This window comes from Dendronephthya gigantea, unplaced genomic scaffold, assembly GCF_004324835.1.
Source record: "Dendronephthya gigantea isolate DGI-Jeju-01 unplaced genomic scaffold, DenGig_1.0 000024F, whole genome shotgun sequence".
In the NCBI taxonomy this organism is placed as follows: domain Eukaryota; kingdom Metazoa; phylum Cnidaria; class Anthozoa; order Malacalcyonacea; family Nephtheidae; genus Dendronephthya; species Dendronephthya gigantea.
The window spans coordinates 2307505-2320078 of record NW_021163034.1 but is presented as its reverse complement, the minus strand read 5'-3'; the positions used below and the strand labels follow the sequence as shown (position 1 = coordinate 2320078).

The window sequence follows — 12574 nt, the reverse complement described above, 5'->3', positions numbered from 1 at the left end:
TTGGGTAGAGAGAATTTTGTTATGCTGGAAAAGAACGAACCTTGACATTTCAGTTGATTTTCTAATTTATCTTCTTGACTTTTTCTGAATGACTTAACAACTTCTTTCGTTGAATTATATTTATCATATTGAGTGTTAGTATGATTAGAAGAAGATTTCCATAGGTGTTTTATTGATTCGTTAGGAGAAGATTTCAAGACACTGCGGATAGTTGTTTGACATTGGTTGAATTTAGTAGAAGGAGGAATGATGTTAAGACCAAATTTGTTTCTAGTTAGGTAAACGTAACTAAGCGATCCAGAGATAGGGAGTTCAAGCCATTTTCGGATGTACTGTTTGAAAACTGAGTCCAGGTTTTCAGAAATCCAGGTTTTTTGAATGGATGCTACTGTGAGATGCCACGAGAGTTTTGAAAGTACATAACGGCTGTATAAAAGAATTTTATATTTTGGGTGCAGTGGCTTCAGATCTATATCTTTCATCAGGCCGGTGAATAAGGAGAGTAATTCTGATTTGTGTTCGTCATTTGTCATTTCGTAATTGAAGAATCTTCCTAAATAACAAAATGATTGACCAATTTGCGTAACTGGGATTAAGCATCTATTAATGAATAACTTCGGGAGGTATTGAATTGATTTAGTGAGAGCTTTCTTGATGCCAAAGGTACTGCATTTGTCCACTCGTATGATCATGTCTGACCATTGACACCAGATCGCAAAACGATTTAGTAGGATTTGATTTTCAGATTCTTGGCTGGTTATTACAGCTGCGTCGTCGGCAAATTGAAACCAATGAACCGGGTTGAGAAGTTTATACGAAAAACCAAATTGTTGATATTTTTCCGACTTTATGTGCTGGATAAAGGTGTTGAAGCATAAGTTGAATAACAATGGACTGAGGCAATCACCTTGTAAAACTCCACGAGTTACGTTTATAAATGGGGTACTAAAATCAGGTGTGATGATTGATGTTCTAAAATTTGTATAAAGACTTTTAATTATGTGTTGAATATGATCAGGTATGTGATGATAGCCAAGGACAGATTGAATCAGATTATGGTGTACCTCTCCAAAAGCATTTTTGAGATCAAGTAGGGTTATGACGAGAGATCGCTGTCTTATTCGTGCTTGGTTAATAATATAGGCCATTTGAGCTGTGTGTTCAAATGTTCCCGATATATGAGGAGTGAATCCTTTCTGAATTCTGTGTTCGGTGAAGTTATTAGCAATCAAATACGAAAACATTGCATTACGGATACATGAAGTGAATACTTTCAACGGCACGGATTGAAGAGTTATTGGACGAAAGTTTTCAGGAAGATTAGTATCATTTTTCTTGTGTATTAATATAGTACAAGCTTTCTTCCATTCATCAGGAACAGACCAGAAACCAGACCGCTTGGATTATATAATAATATAATAATAATAATATAATAATAATAAATAATAAATAATATATAATATAATAATAATAATAATGGAAACTTTATTAAAGGTTTTCTTATTTACATATACTTATGCAATTATAAATCTCGCTTAATTAGGTAATTCATAATTGGCTACTTGAATCACAACTGAATAATATGTTTTTATATATAGTAACGACTATTAAATGACTATAACCTAAGTAAAGCATGCGAATTTTTTATACAAAATGTTTCAAAAAGCTAACATTTCTGGGCTTCCCCATTCCTTATTTCGACAACAAAATATATAATAAGTACTTCTGATAGCTATTGTTGTCATTTTATTTATGCAATATGTTTGATATTTCTTGTCGAGCCCAATCTTACCTAACATATCCAAGAAACTAGAGCACTCACTTGCAAAAACACCTAATGAGCTTATTGAAAGATTAATTAATTTAACGTCATAGAAATGCTGTTTTTGTTCTTGTACCAGTTCTCTATATTTGTGTTCTTTCCGCTTAACGTTGTTGTGAAGGTTTGTTTCATGGCCAACGGTCAGTTCAACCACATAGAGGGTGCCATCCGGATGTGATATTAATAGATCAGGACGATACGATTCACCAGTTAGGATGGATGGATTTTTGAAGCCCGGTAGATCAACAAATAGATTAGAGTGATGGACTGTAGTTTGTACAGTATTGGCAAGAAAATTGAGGATCGAGTCGTGCCTCCACGTAAAACGTTCCAGGTAGGATTGACAACCAGCGACCACATGTAATAATGATTCTGGGTTGAGACAAAAAGAACATTCTGGACTTGAAGATATTCCCCATCTATGAAGATTTTTTCGCGTGGGAAGAGAGTTGTTTATATAGCGTATGGTAAAGTTGTAAATGTTTTTAGGAAGTTTTGATTGAGCTGATGACCAGACCTTGTTGAGATGTGGTAAGGCGAACTTGGTAATACTCGAGAAAAAGGATCCTTGATTAGTCAGGCGGTTTTGAAGTCTATCTTCATGACCAGAGCGAAACTCTTTTAAAACGTCTTTGGTGGAGTGGTATATGTCATATTGGATATTTGTATGGTTGTTGGTGGATTTCCACAATTCTTAATTCAATAATAATAATAATAATAATAATAATAATAATAATAATAATAATAATAATAATAATAATAATAATAATAATAATAATAACATGTCACTAGTGCTTGATTGTGATTGGAGGTTATATTATTACTTAGTCGTGTTCTGACGAAAATCAACTATTTCACAGTGTCAAGCATATAACAATATACTTGCTAATAAAGGCCCCCGTTCACACGGAATACCGGAAGAATTTGAAAACGCAAGAATATTCTACCGTCCACACGTATTCCGCTTTCGCCCACTGAAAAACGAAAGAATCTGAAAACGCTGTACCAAGTGCCGGAAAAATTTGAAACGATGGCTGAGCTGATACGTGTGGAGGGCTAATTGCCGGATAAATTTAAAACGATGACGCATCAGGCATCAAATCTTTACCATATTAATGACTCATTTAATGAGGCCTGTTTCAAGCCTTGCATGTGCATGGCTTATGCTCAACTTTATAATGCTATATTGGCGTCAACTGAGTCTTACTTGGCTTATTTTCATGGTGAGTGAAAGGCTTCGCGAATCCTTTTAAGTATTTTACGCCAGAAACATGTCGAAAATATCGGAATATGGTTACACACATTTTTTTATACACGACATGCATTTAATAGATACTCAAGAACTATACAGGGTGTCTCAAAAAAACGCAACCACTTAGATATGCAAGAATATTAATATTGTTCGGATTTGCACCATAGTTCAGCTAAAATTACTTTTAGAATTTCAAATGAAGGATTTTCAATTTCATTTTCAATTCCCAGAGGTGCTTATCTATTGCGCTTTAGAGCAATAGATGCTTTAGAGCAAGCTTTATTGCGCTTTGCGTTTTTTTTGAGACACCCTGTATTTAGGAGTTCGGGCTTGTCATCTGTCCAAACAAAGTTTTCATTTTTGTTTTTCGTTCTGCATTTGGTAGATTTTTGTTTTAAATTCGACATCCAACCCGTGATATACGCGGACGGAAAACATGACGGTGTTTTGCAGGATCAAATAACTTTACGCTTATATCGTTTTCGGATCGTTTTTATGTTTACATGTGGACGCGGCTTTGTTTGCATTGTTTGATAGTGATTTATGCACGGTTCCAAACATTTTGTCTGTGTTTGAAAAAGGTTTATAATTTTATTTGCCGTGGATTTAGACGCCAAACAATTGACTTTGGCCTTTAGCGCTGCTAGTTCCTGCTTTAAAAAACATTTTCTTTACATTGATAATGATTTAATATAATTTCATCTTCTGTGGATTTAGGCGGCGAATAATTAACTTTAACCGATGCACAGTCGATTAAAATCACATAATTATTGTATTAAAAGTCATGCAAGAGTTTCATCACGAACTTTATTTTACATCCTGTTTTTCAACCACGTAATTTAATTAGATTTTGAAGCAACCAATCAGATAAGACTATATATACATTCCTTCAATTTTCCGCCAATCACGAGCTGGCAGTCCGGAGAGAGATATACGCTTATATATCTGCGCCCACGCATATAATGCCATAAAGGAAATTTTTCGCGGAAAAGACTGTCCGAAAAAGGAATAACTCTAACTGCGTTAACCACGACGAAAGAAAAGCAAATAATTAGTGCAATTTCGACTGGAAAGAATGTATCAATCCCGATATCCAAGTGTAGAAACTGCAGTATTTTTACTCTTATGTCTGGGTGAGTGACGTAAATAAATTTCGAACTTATTGTATAACATCGAGTGATTCAGACCCTTTATTTTATGCTTTAATCAGTTCCCACTTAGCATTACTATTTCCTGGTTTAATTCATTACAAATAATACGAATCTACGGCATTTCGGAGACCTTCATCTCATTATACTTAGAAACATTGAAGCTTGGATAATTATTTCACGGTATTTCTGACAAGGATAAAAGTAAAAATCAGTGTGCGGTTCTCCTTCATCAAAACTCCTCCTGTGTTTTAATCACGCTGTTTGTCGTTTTTGAGTACAAACTGCCGAGTTTTGGTTTCTTATTATGTGAATATAACTATATATGCATGATAGCAATCATTACAACATTGATTTTTACTTTCATGCAGCGTCTTGGTATATTGCACTGAACTACCAAGGGCGCAAGGGTGTTAATTATGATTACATACATGAAGGAACAATATCATTAAAACAATATCAGTCGGGTATAAGACGAACATGTGAATATACATTCTTCCAACTCAGTTTCTATAGCGATGGCCGAAAATGAATGCCCATGCAAGCTCAAACAGGGTTGGCACTCGACGAATCGTAATTCAAGAGATTCAACCAACTATAAGGCCTATAATCACATCCCAAATGTGTTGAAAGCTAATCCTCTGTCAGAAAGTGAACATGCAAACCAAGAAACGGTGGGGTACATTCCCAATGCAAACAGACGCTTTGTTTAGCTCTAATTATATTTGCTAGTGTCCGGTTTAGCCGGGCTAGCTCGGCAGTGCCGGGATCTCGCTTTACATATTATTTCACTTTATTTGTAAAATTACTTCATATAATATATGAAACAGGGCCAGCCCGGCTCTGGCGAGATCCCGCATGAACGAGACGAGATCTCGCCTCAGTCAACGGGCTCACATGAAAACATGAAGCAGGACAAAAAAAGAGAGCCAGCCAAGTCACAACCTTGGAGGTAGTACAAAGGAACTGTGCTCAGCATGATTTACGAACCAGTTTTGACTTGGTTTATTTTGTACGCAACCTAAGTAAACTCACTCTGAAACCAGAGCCTATGTTTGCCAGTTACTCTATAATTTATGCATTCCTACTCTTTGCTGGGTTCACCATCTTCTCTACCGCCTTGAAAAGTAGAGATATGCACACCACATGCATGCAAGTAGTTCTTTTGCATGGATATAAATGTATTATTTATTATTATGGATGATCATATACAATTCGCATTTAGTGAATCCTAAAATTTTCTTTTGATTTTAAATTCTTAAGACGCGCGGCTTGAAATTTATTTACAGTTGTACATTGCAGATATATCAAGGACGGTCGCACAGTTTAACTCATCATTTAACTCGAGCTCTACCCTGGAAGCAAGTCATACAACGAGTCTAATACTATCTATTAGCACTATTTTGCCCTATGCAGCTACTGCGGTAGTTAGTGTTCCTTCCTCGCGGACACCTGGTCCTACAATAGGTTAGTAATGATTCCTAAAATATTGCGTTTAATATATATGTACCTTCTTGTGGTCGCGGGTCCTGCATTCTTGCTTTTTTGAGCGAAAAACAAAAAATGTATATATATAGTATTCACAAATTGTATCATTTCTAGAAATTCTAGCTCCACTATCATTAATGCGTCTTTTTATTTTCGAATATTAGAAGAAGGGACAAAATGTTAAAGATTTCAAATAAAGTATACATTTGAGACATCACCCTTAAACTGCATGTGTAGCCGTTAATAGTTTCAGCCAGCAGCAGTTGATGGGTCAGAAGCTGAGCCTATAGAATTATAGTTCTATACCCGGCCCAAGAATTGTCACTTATAGTTATTCCTTTCCCCGACCTCTTCAGTAAAAGGTTTCTGCCCAAGGGAAGAAGTTGGTTCACGCGAAGCCTATGGAGTGTTCACGTGGCCAAAAACCCCAGCTGGAAATGGTTATAGACATGCTTGTCCTTACAACAAGAACTCCAACGCGAGTCGTGAGTGCTTGTATTCCAACAAAACGAAAAGTGGAGGTGCGTGGGGTACAATTGAGGTCACAGGATGCGATTCACAAAACCCTCGCAGTGGAAAGGTCTTCCTATTGGCGCAGGTAAGTTATGTTTTATGTTCTTCACCCTTTCTTGCTCATAAAATTAATGATGATGCTTAACTTTGCTCGAATTCCTGCACCTCGTAAAATTCTATACATTTTTTCAACATATATTGCTTGAATTTTCAGACAAAAGTAAACGTTAGCAACGTTGTCAAAATATCCAAACAGTTGAAAAACTTGTCGGTTGTTGATGAAGAGAGCACTCTTCGAGCTGGAGACATTGTCAATATCGCCACAATATTAGGAAACATTGCTGCGGTGGGGGAGAAAGCAAACGAGGTTGGAATAATATGATTGATTCATGTAGCTGTTTTTCTTTTTTTAACTTAGACCATAGTTCAAACCACGTTTACACTATACGGGATTCACATGGTCGCGACATCAGCTTAGGTTGTTTTCGGCATCTCTGTCCTCAGAACTTTTTAATTTGGTAAAAGCAATCTTGCTATCATACTAGACTGCATGACTCACTTTGACATGGCTTAATACTGATTTTAAATTGCTGAAATGATCATGCTATAATGCGGTATATAGTGTAAACAAAGTTTAATCAATGAATGCTTATCAGTGCAATGGTAAGAATATATTCATGATCGCCGTAAAATATAGAATTTATTATACAAATGTAAACAAAAATATTCATATAACAAACTCAGATGTTTTAGAATTGTTATAAAAAAATGACAAAAAAGACACAAAATGTTGTGGCAAAATATTTGTGTTTATAAATGATCATCCCATCGGCCATAATATTCGGATTCATGCATGATCAAAATAACTCTGAGGGAATATAATGGAGGAAATATAATTGTGAGGGAATATAAGTGCCATATGATCGCAACTAGTTCTAATTTGAAAAAAGTTCCAATTCTACGATATTGCATGCTCGCGGGCGCTCATCCTGCAGGGGCTGGTTGTTCAAAGCTAGGTTAGCGCTAACCCTTGGGTTAAATTTTACTCCGCTGTTTTGGTTTATATGCTTCGGAACCACTGTTTGTGTCAAGACTTTACAAAAATAAGACTTTTATTAATCCACAAAATATTTATGAAAAAACATGTTCAGCTTCATAAACGAGCGAGTAAAAAAATTGATGTAAAAATTTGAGTTAACCCGGGGTAAAGCTAACCGGCTTTTGAACAACCGACCCCAGGACTCTACAGAGTATTTTTGCAAGAAGAAAAAAATTCCAGTTTGTTGTGGTTTTTGTAGATTCTCGACGATTTTCTGGCCACAGTAGACAATGTACTGGACGCCGAAATAGGGGATCTCTTAAAGGGTCAAGAGAAGCAGAATTCTTCATCAAGGTAACGGAGGAAGAGTGTGAAAAAAAGAGCACCAATGAATAATACCCCCAAATATTAAAAAGCTTTTTCTGATCTCTTTCATTGAACGACTGATTTATCATTTTTTACTGTTTTAAAATCTTCCTGTTATATGTTCAACTGGGTATATATATATATCTTGGCAATATTAATATACCGAGAAATTAAGGCTTTTAGTGGCAATCAGCCAGTCAGAAGACGAAACGAATATATATATCATTATGAATTTATTTCTTGAATTCTTGACGCTTTGTTTCTTCATTTGAATAACTAAGTAAACTAACTCCAGTTCATTTTATGAGTCATGCATGGCTGACTTCTAATTAATGACGTAACATATCTTGTTCCTCGCAAGACAACAAGCGCTACTAACATTTTTTATGTACATCAGTATCTTCTACAGTTTGGATTTCAAAGAAATAAAGTAGATGTCGTCCTATTGACAACGTAGCAATAATGTTTAGGACGTCGGCCCCAAATTCCGTTGCTTAATGCGACAGATATCAATATTCTGGCCTATAACAGACTGATAACAAAATTTGTAAAATTCATAAACTAACTTCTAACTTCCAAACATTACATGCGCAGTATTTTGGTCACATGTGCACATGCATCTGTAATTCATCATAAAGGTCTTATCAATTACTAATTCATATTATTAACTTTGATACAGTTATAGTCTTAATTAGTATTTAAACTTTGCTACACACCTGCCCCACTATGCATTAAGCTTAATTCATTTCACAAGAACGTTAAAATACTCGCGCACGGCCGATCTGTATGGGTATTTACAATGGCGAGTGCGTAGCACGAATTTTAACTAGTTCTTGAGGTCTTGACAAATATCCACCCCAATATCTACCTCACGTTTGCAATTGCGCTACCCATCGTTCAACACAACAGCATGCACAACAGAATCAACATGTATTATTCTATCTTTATCAGGATTGTCGAAGCCTTGAACATGGTCGCAGAATCATTAGATATCGGTCCCGAAGGAACAATTGATAAGGCCGAAAGAAACTTCCTTATTAACTTACAAGCCCTGAAGCCGCAAAACTTTAGTGGGCTTAATTTCTCCGGAATCATCAAAGAACCTGATAAATTAGAGAAAAATAGCACCTCAAAAAAATTAGGTGATGGCGTTTCGGACACTTTATCTCCTTCTCTGATTGTTCCTCGGTCCATATTCAATGAGACAACGTACAAAAACAGTTCCGCAAACCAGGTAGTGATTTTTTTACTCTACAAAGAAACAAAGTTTTTTAGACTGTCATTGGCGGATACGAGTACGACGTCAAGTCGCCTGAATAGTCTTGTAATTGCTGGAAGTATCAAAGGATTATCTGTTGAAAATTTGAGCGTTCCAGTTTATATTGCACTGCCAATGATCGAACCAGGGGACACGAAAAGCACTCTGTGCTCTTACTGGGATCTCAACATAGGGGATTGGTCGCAGGAAGGTTGCAAGTTTGAACGCGTTCTTGAAGATGGAAGGGTGCTTTGTAGTTGTAATCACTTCACTAACTTTGCAATGTTGATGGTAAGATTATTAATTATCGATTATTTAAAATCATGATACAAATGATGACGCCGCCCCTTTTCAGAAACAGCCTGGGTACGAGGTCGGGGGGGGGTTCAGAACACCGTCTCAAGTTAAATCCGGCGCTTGTATAATTGGAACACCTGTTGAATAGAGTAAAGACGATTTAAATAATATTTTTTAGGATGTCTATCCAGGAGAGAAAACTGTACATGATAAAATTCTTGGTATAGTTAGTTACGTTGGTTGTGGGCTATCACTGATCGGGCTAACTTTGACAATCACTATGATTCTAATATTAAGGTAAATATGAATTCTAATAACTTGCAGAAAAACATTATATTCCGGAATGTTATTTTTTTACGAGTTCAAAATTTTCAAAGTTTATTGCTCAAAATGAACCTACGAAACTGACCCACAGACCAATCGAACTGTGCTTGCGTGTTTAGAAAAGTTCTCTCTATATTCAATATTCGAACTTTTTATATCAGGAATCTTCGAAATCAAGTTCCAAGCCAGATTCTGCTGAATTTCTGCGTTGCTTTGTCATTAACGTTGATTGTATTCCTGGCTGCTGTTGAGAGGTCAAAGGCAACGTCATTACCAATAGTTGGCTGTCGAGCAGCGTCAATCGCCATTCATTACCTGTTGTTGGTGACATTCTTCTGGATGGCAGTACAAGCATTCAATATGTACCAGGCATTTGTGAGAGTGTTCACTCATTCGCGCCTTTCCAAAACCAAGTTCATGATAAAGTGCTGTCTTTTTGCATGGGGTAAGGTTTCAATTGTTATATCTTCCCGAGGCGAGCCGTGGTTTCGAAATTTGCAAAACTGCCCGTCATTCTCCAGTTAAACCAAAGAGCCGCGTTACATATGGACATCTAGTCGCATTGAATGTGGTATAATTTTTTTTTTCGTTTATTTATGGCAGTTATTATACCACGTTTAATGCGAAGTTACCCTCCTAGTAGAAAATCATAAATATCTGACAATGAAAACGATAAATATTATACTAACGACTATATGCATGTTACTACTATTATTTCGTAATTTAAGTAATTATATTCATTAACTTGATTTGTCAACGTTGCACTTCAGGCACCCCAGCTCTGATAGTTAGTATAACGGCGATTTTCACCCTGGATAAGTATGGCGACAAAACCTAGTAAGTAGAATTAGTATAAATATTGCACTTCGGAGCTCGCGACGTGTGTCGTTTTTATTTTAAGATTGAACATTTTGTTGGAGGAAAAGGAAATTTCTTTTCCCAAATGTTTCCACGGGTGGGTACACACCAGAAAGTCGCTTTCTTATTTTGAGAGAAAAAAACTCATTTTAAGATTTTTTATCTTGAAATGAGAAAAATTTTCATGGGAGAATAGCAAGAAATAATTTCTCGCTAAGAAAACATATCAAGAAAATATTTTCTTGTTTTAAGAAAAAAATGTTTTCTTAAAACAAGAAATTTTGGAGAAAAATAATCTTAAAACAAGAAATATAGTAACTATTTTGTAAAAAAAATTAGCTTAATTTGAGAAATATTTACTTATATTAATAATTACTTTTTTTAATAATCTCTATATTTCACCATTAATGATATTCATGATTAACCAAAGCTTCGTGCCTTTTAGCTGTCGATTACACGGAGTACCGTTTATCGTGGCGTTTTTGGCCCCAATTGTTCTTATCCTGGTTGGCAACATCGTGGCATTTTACTTTATCATTCGCTCATTGCTCACGTCCGGTGCCAAACTAACCTCAGACAAAAAAACGACAGGATTTCAGCATGCTAGACGGGGAATTGCGATTATGGTACTGCTCGGTTTGACCTGGCTTTTCGGTATTCTCGCCATTGGAGATGCTAAACCAGTGTTTCAATACTTGTTTTGCATTTTTAACACACTCCAAGGTCTGTTCGTGTTCATCTTCTTTGTTGTTCTACCCAGTGGAACCAGGCAAAATCTTCGTGTACAAAATCCGATCGTACATAATCGTCCTCAAAGTCGTTCAAATCAGTTAAAACGTCGGGAAGGAGACAGCTCCCATTTCAATAACATAGCTGATACTACCACCAATCAGTCGACACCAGCTACGAGTGAAAGAAAATTTTTCAATGTAAGTAATGATAATCGGGCTATTGTGAGCCCTTGGAAGAGTATCGAGAAACCTGATGAAGCAAATTACAAAGGCAAAGAGCATCTGGACGCCCCATCTGAAATTTATTGACGATGTATGGACTATACCCAAAACAGTTTAACGGGTTTGTAAGTGCCAAAAAAAAAATGGGGAAAATCATATCACGAATGTGTTAGTTCGCAAGATTCAAAATACATTTTGTTAGTTAAAATGGCGCGGGGAAAGGGAAAATAATTTAGATTGCCCGTTATGTAACAAGTACTTAGTGTGTACCTTGGATTCTTTTTTCTCGCTCTTTCGCTAAATTAAAATTGATATTTTCAACAAAATCGTAGGCAGTTAATCCTCATTAAAGCCAAATCGCTGTATTTCTCAAAATATCAAGAAATTGCAAAATACTTACATGGCTTGGTTTGCTGTACTTCTAAATAAATATGAGCTAGAGTAGAGTTTATGTTCGTAAATACACAAAGCATATGCATGCGGTATTTTAGCAATTTAAAGTACCGGTGACACGCGGGCCGAAATTTAAGTTAGCGATCGGTTTTTTGCGATCGCTTTCTTTTCAAATGTGTTCGATCAAGCTCGTCTAATGCGAATAGTTCCGCCTGATTGTGTATATTTCAAAGAAAAGGGATCGTAAAAATTCGATCGCGCGACATTTGGCACTGAATGGAAGCACAGGGTAAATAACTGATTTCATTTATTCTGTGAAGAAAGGGAAACGCTATATCTATTTTGCTGGCCTTTGCCTGTCCAAGGCTCACTGGCCTTCGCCGGCTTCGTTCTTCTGCTCTGCGCGCGCACCAAAGGCACGTGGTTGCCGCCACCGGGTTTTGCTTGCTGGCCGCTTGGCAATAAAGCTAGGCGGGTAGAGGCGAGATAATCTGGGCTTTTAGGCCTAGTAAATCGTGATAAGAAGATAGAAGACAGAATTCAGAAGCAAAAGAAGCAGCCGTCAAAGTCGTTGCCCTGGAAGTCGTTTGGTATCCGTGGCCTGGACGATATGGACATTCTGGTGGTGGTCCCTGGCTGCATCCTCCTGGTGGCCTGGCTTGCTCGCATGGTCAGTTGTTCCGCTGTGGTTGTCGGTAAGTAATTCCTTTTTTGTGTTTGGCTGAACCTTGAAGGTCCTTCCAGTTTGTGTTCAGGTATTTCTTTTTTTCCTTTCTGCGTTTTTCTTTTCTTTATAATGAAGTTGGACGGGGATTATTCTGCACATATCACTGTAAAAAAGGCAAAAAAAAGGTTAAATTTAT

At 36.6% G+C, this 12574-nt stretch overlaps 1 protein-coding gene across 1 annotated transcript; it reads left to right on the top strand.

The window, feature by feature from the left end:
• The first annotated feature begins 4107 nt into the window (after nucleotides 1–4107).
• Nucleotides 4108–11694, top strand: LOC114522911 (adhesion G-protein coupled receptor G6-like). The gene is made up of 10 exons (XM_028543693.1): nucleotides 4108–4207; nucleotides 5525–5689; nucleotides 6067–6308; nucleotides 6438–6590; nucleotides 7522–7616; nucleotides 8580–9177; nucleotides 9362–9480; nucleotides 9669–9952; nucleotides 10278–10344; nucleotides 10811–11694. Exons 1-10 carry the CDS (start codon nucleotides 4150–4152, stop codon nucleotides 11403–11405), a joined length of 2376 nt encoding a protein of 791 aa, XP_028399494.1. The 5' UTR covers nucleotides 4108–4149; the 3' UTR covers nucleotides 11406–11694.
• Nucleotides 11695–12574: the final 880 nt, after the last annotated feature.

Excerpts from the sequence above, each read along its gene's own strand:
- LOC114522911 (XM_028543693.1), top strand. The coding sequence starts at position 4,150 with ATGTATCAATCCCGATATCCAAGTGTAGAAACTGCAGTATTTTTACTC. Across the intron at positions 6,591-7,521 it reads TGGGGGAGAAAGCAAACGAG|ATTCTCGACGATTTTCTGGC; the intron begins GTTGGAATAATA and ends TGGTTTTTGTAG. Across the intron at positions 9,481-9,668 it reads ACTATGATTCTAATATTAAG|GAATCTTCGAAATCAAGTTC; the intron begins GTAAATATGAAT and ends TTTTTATATCAG.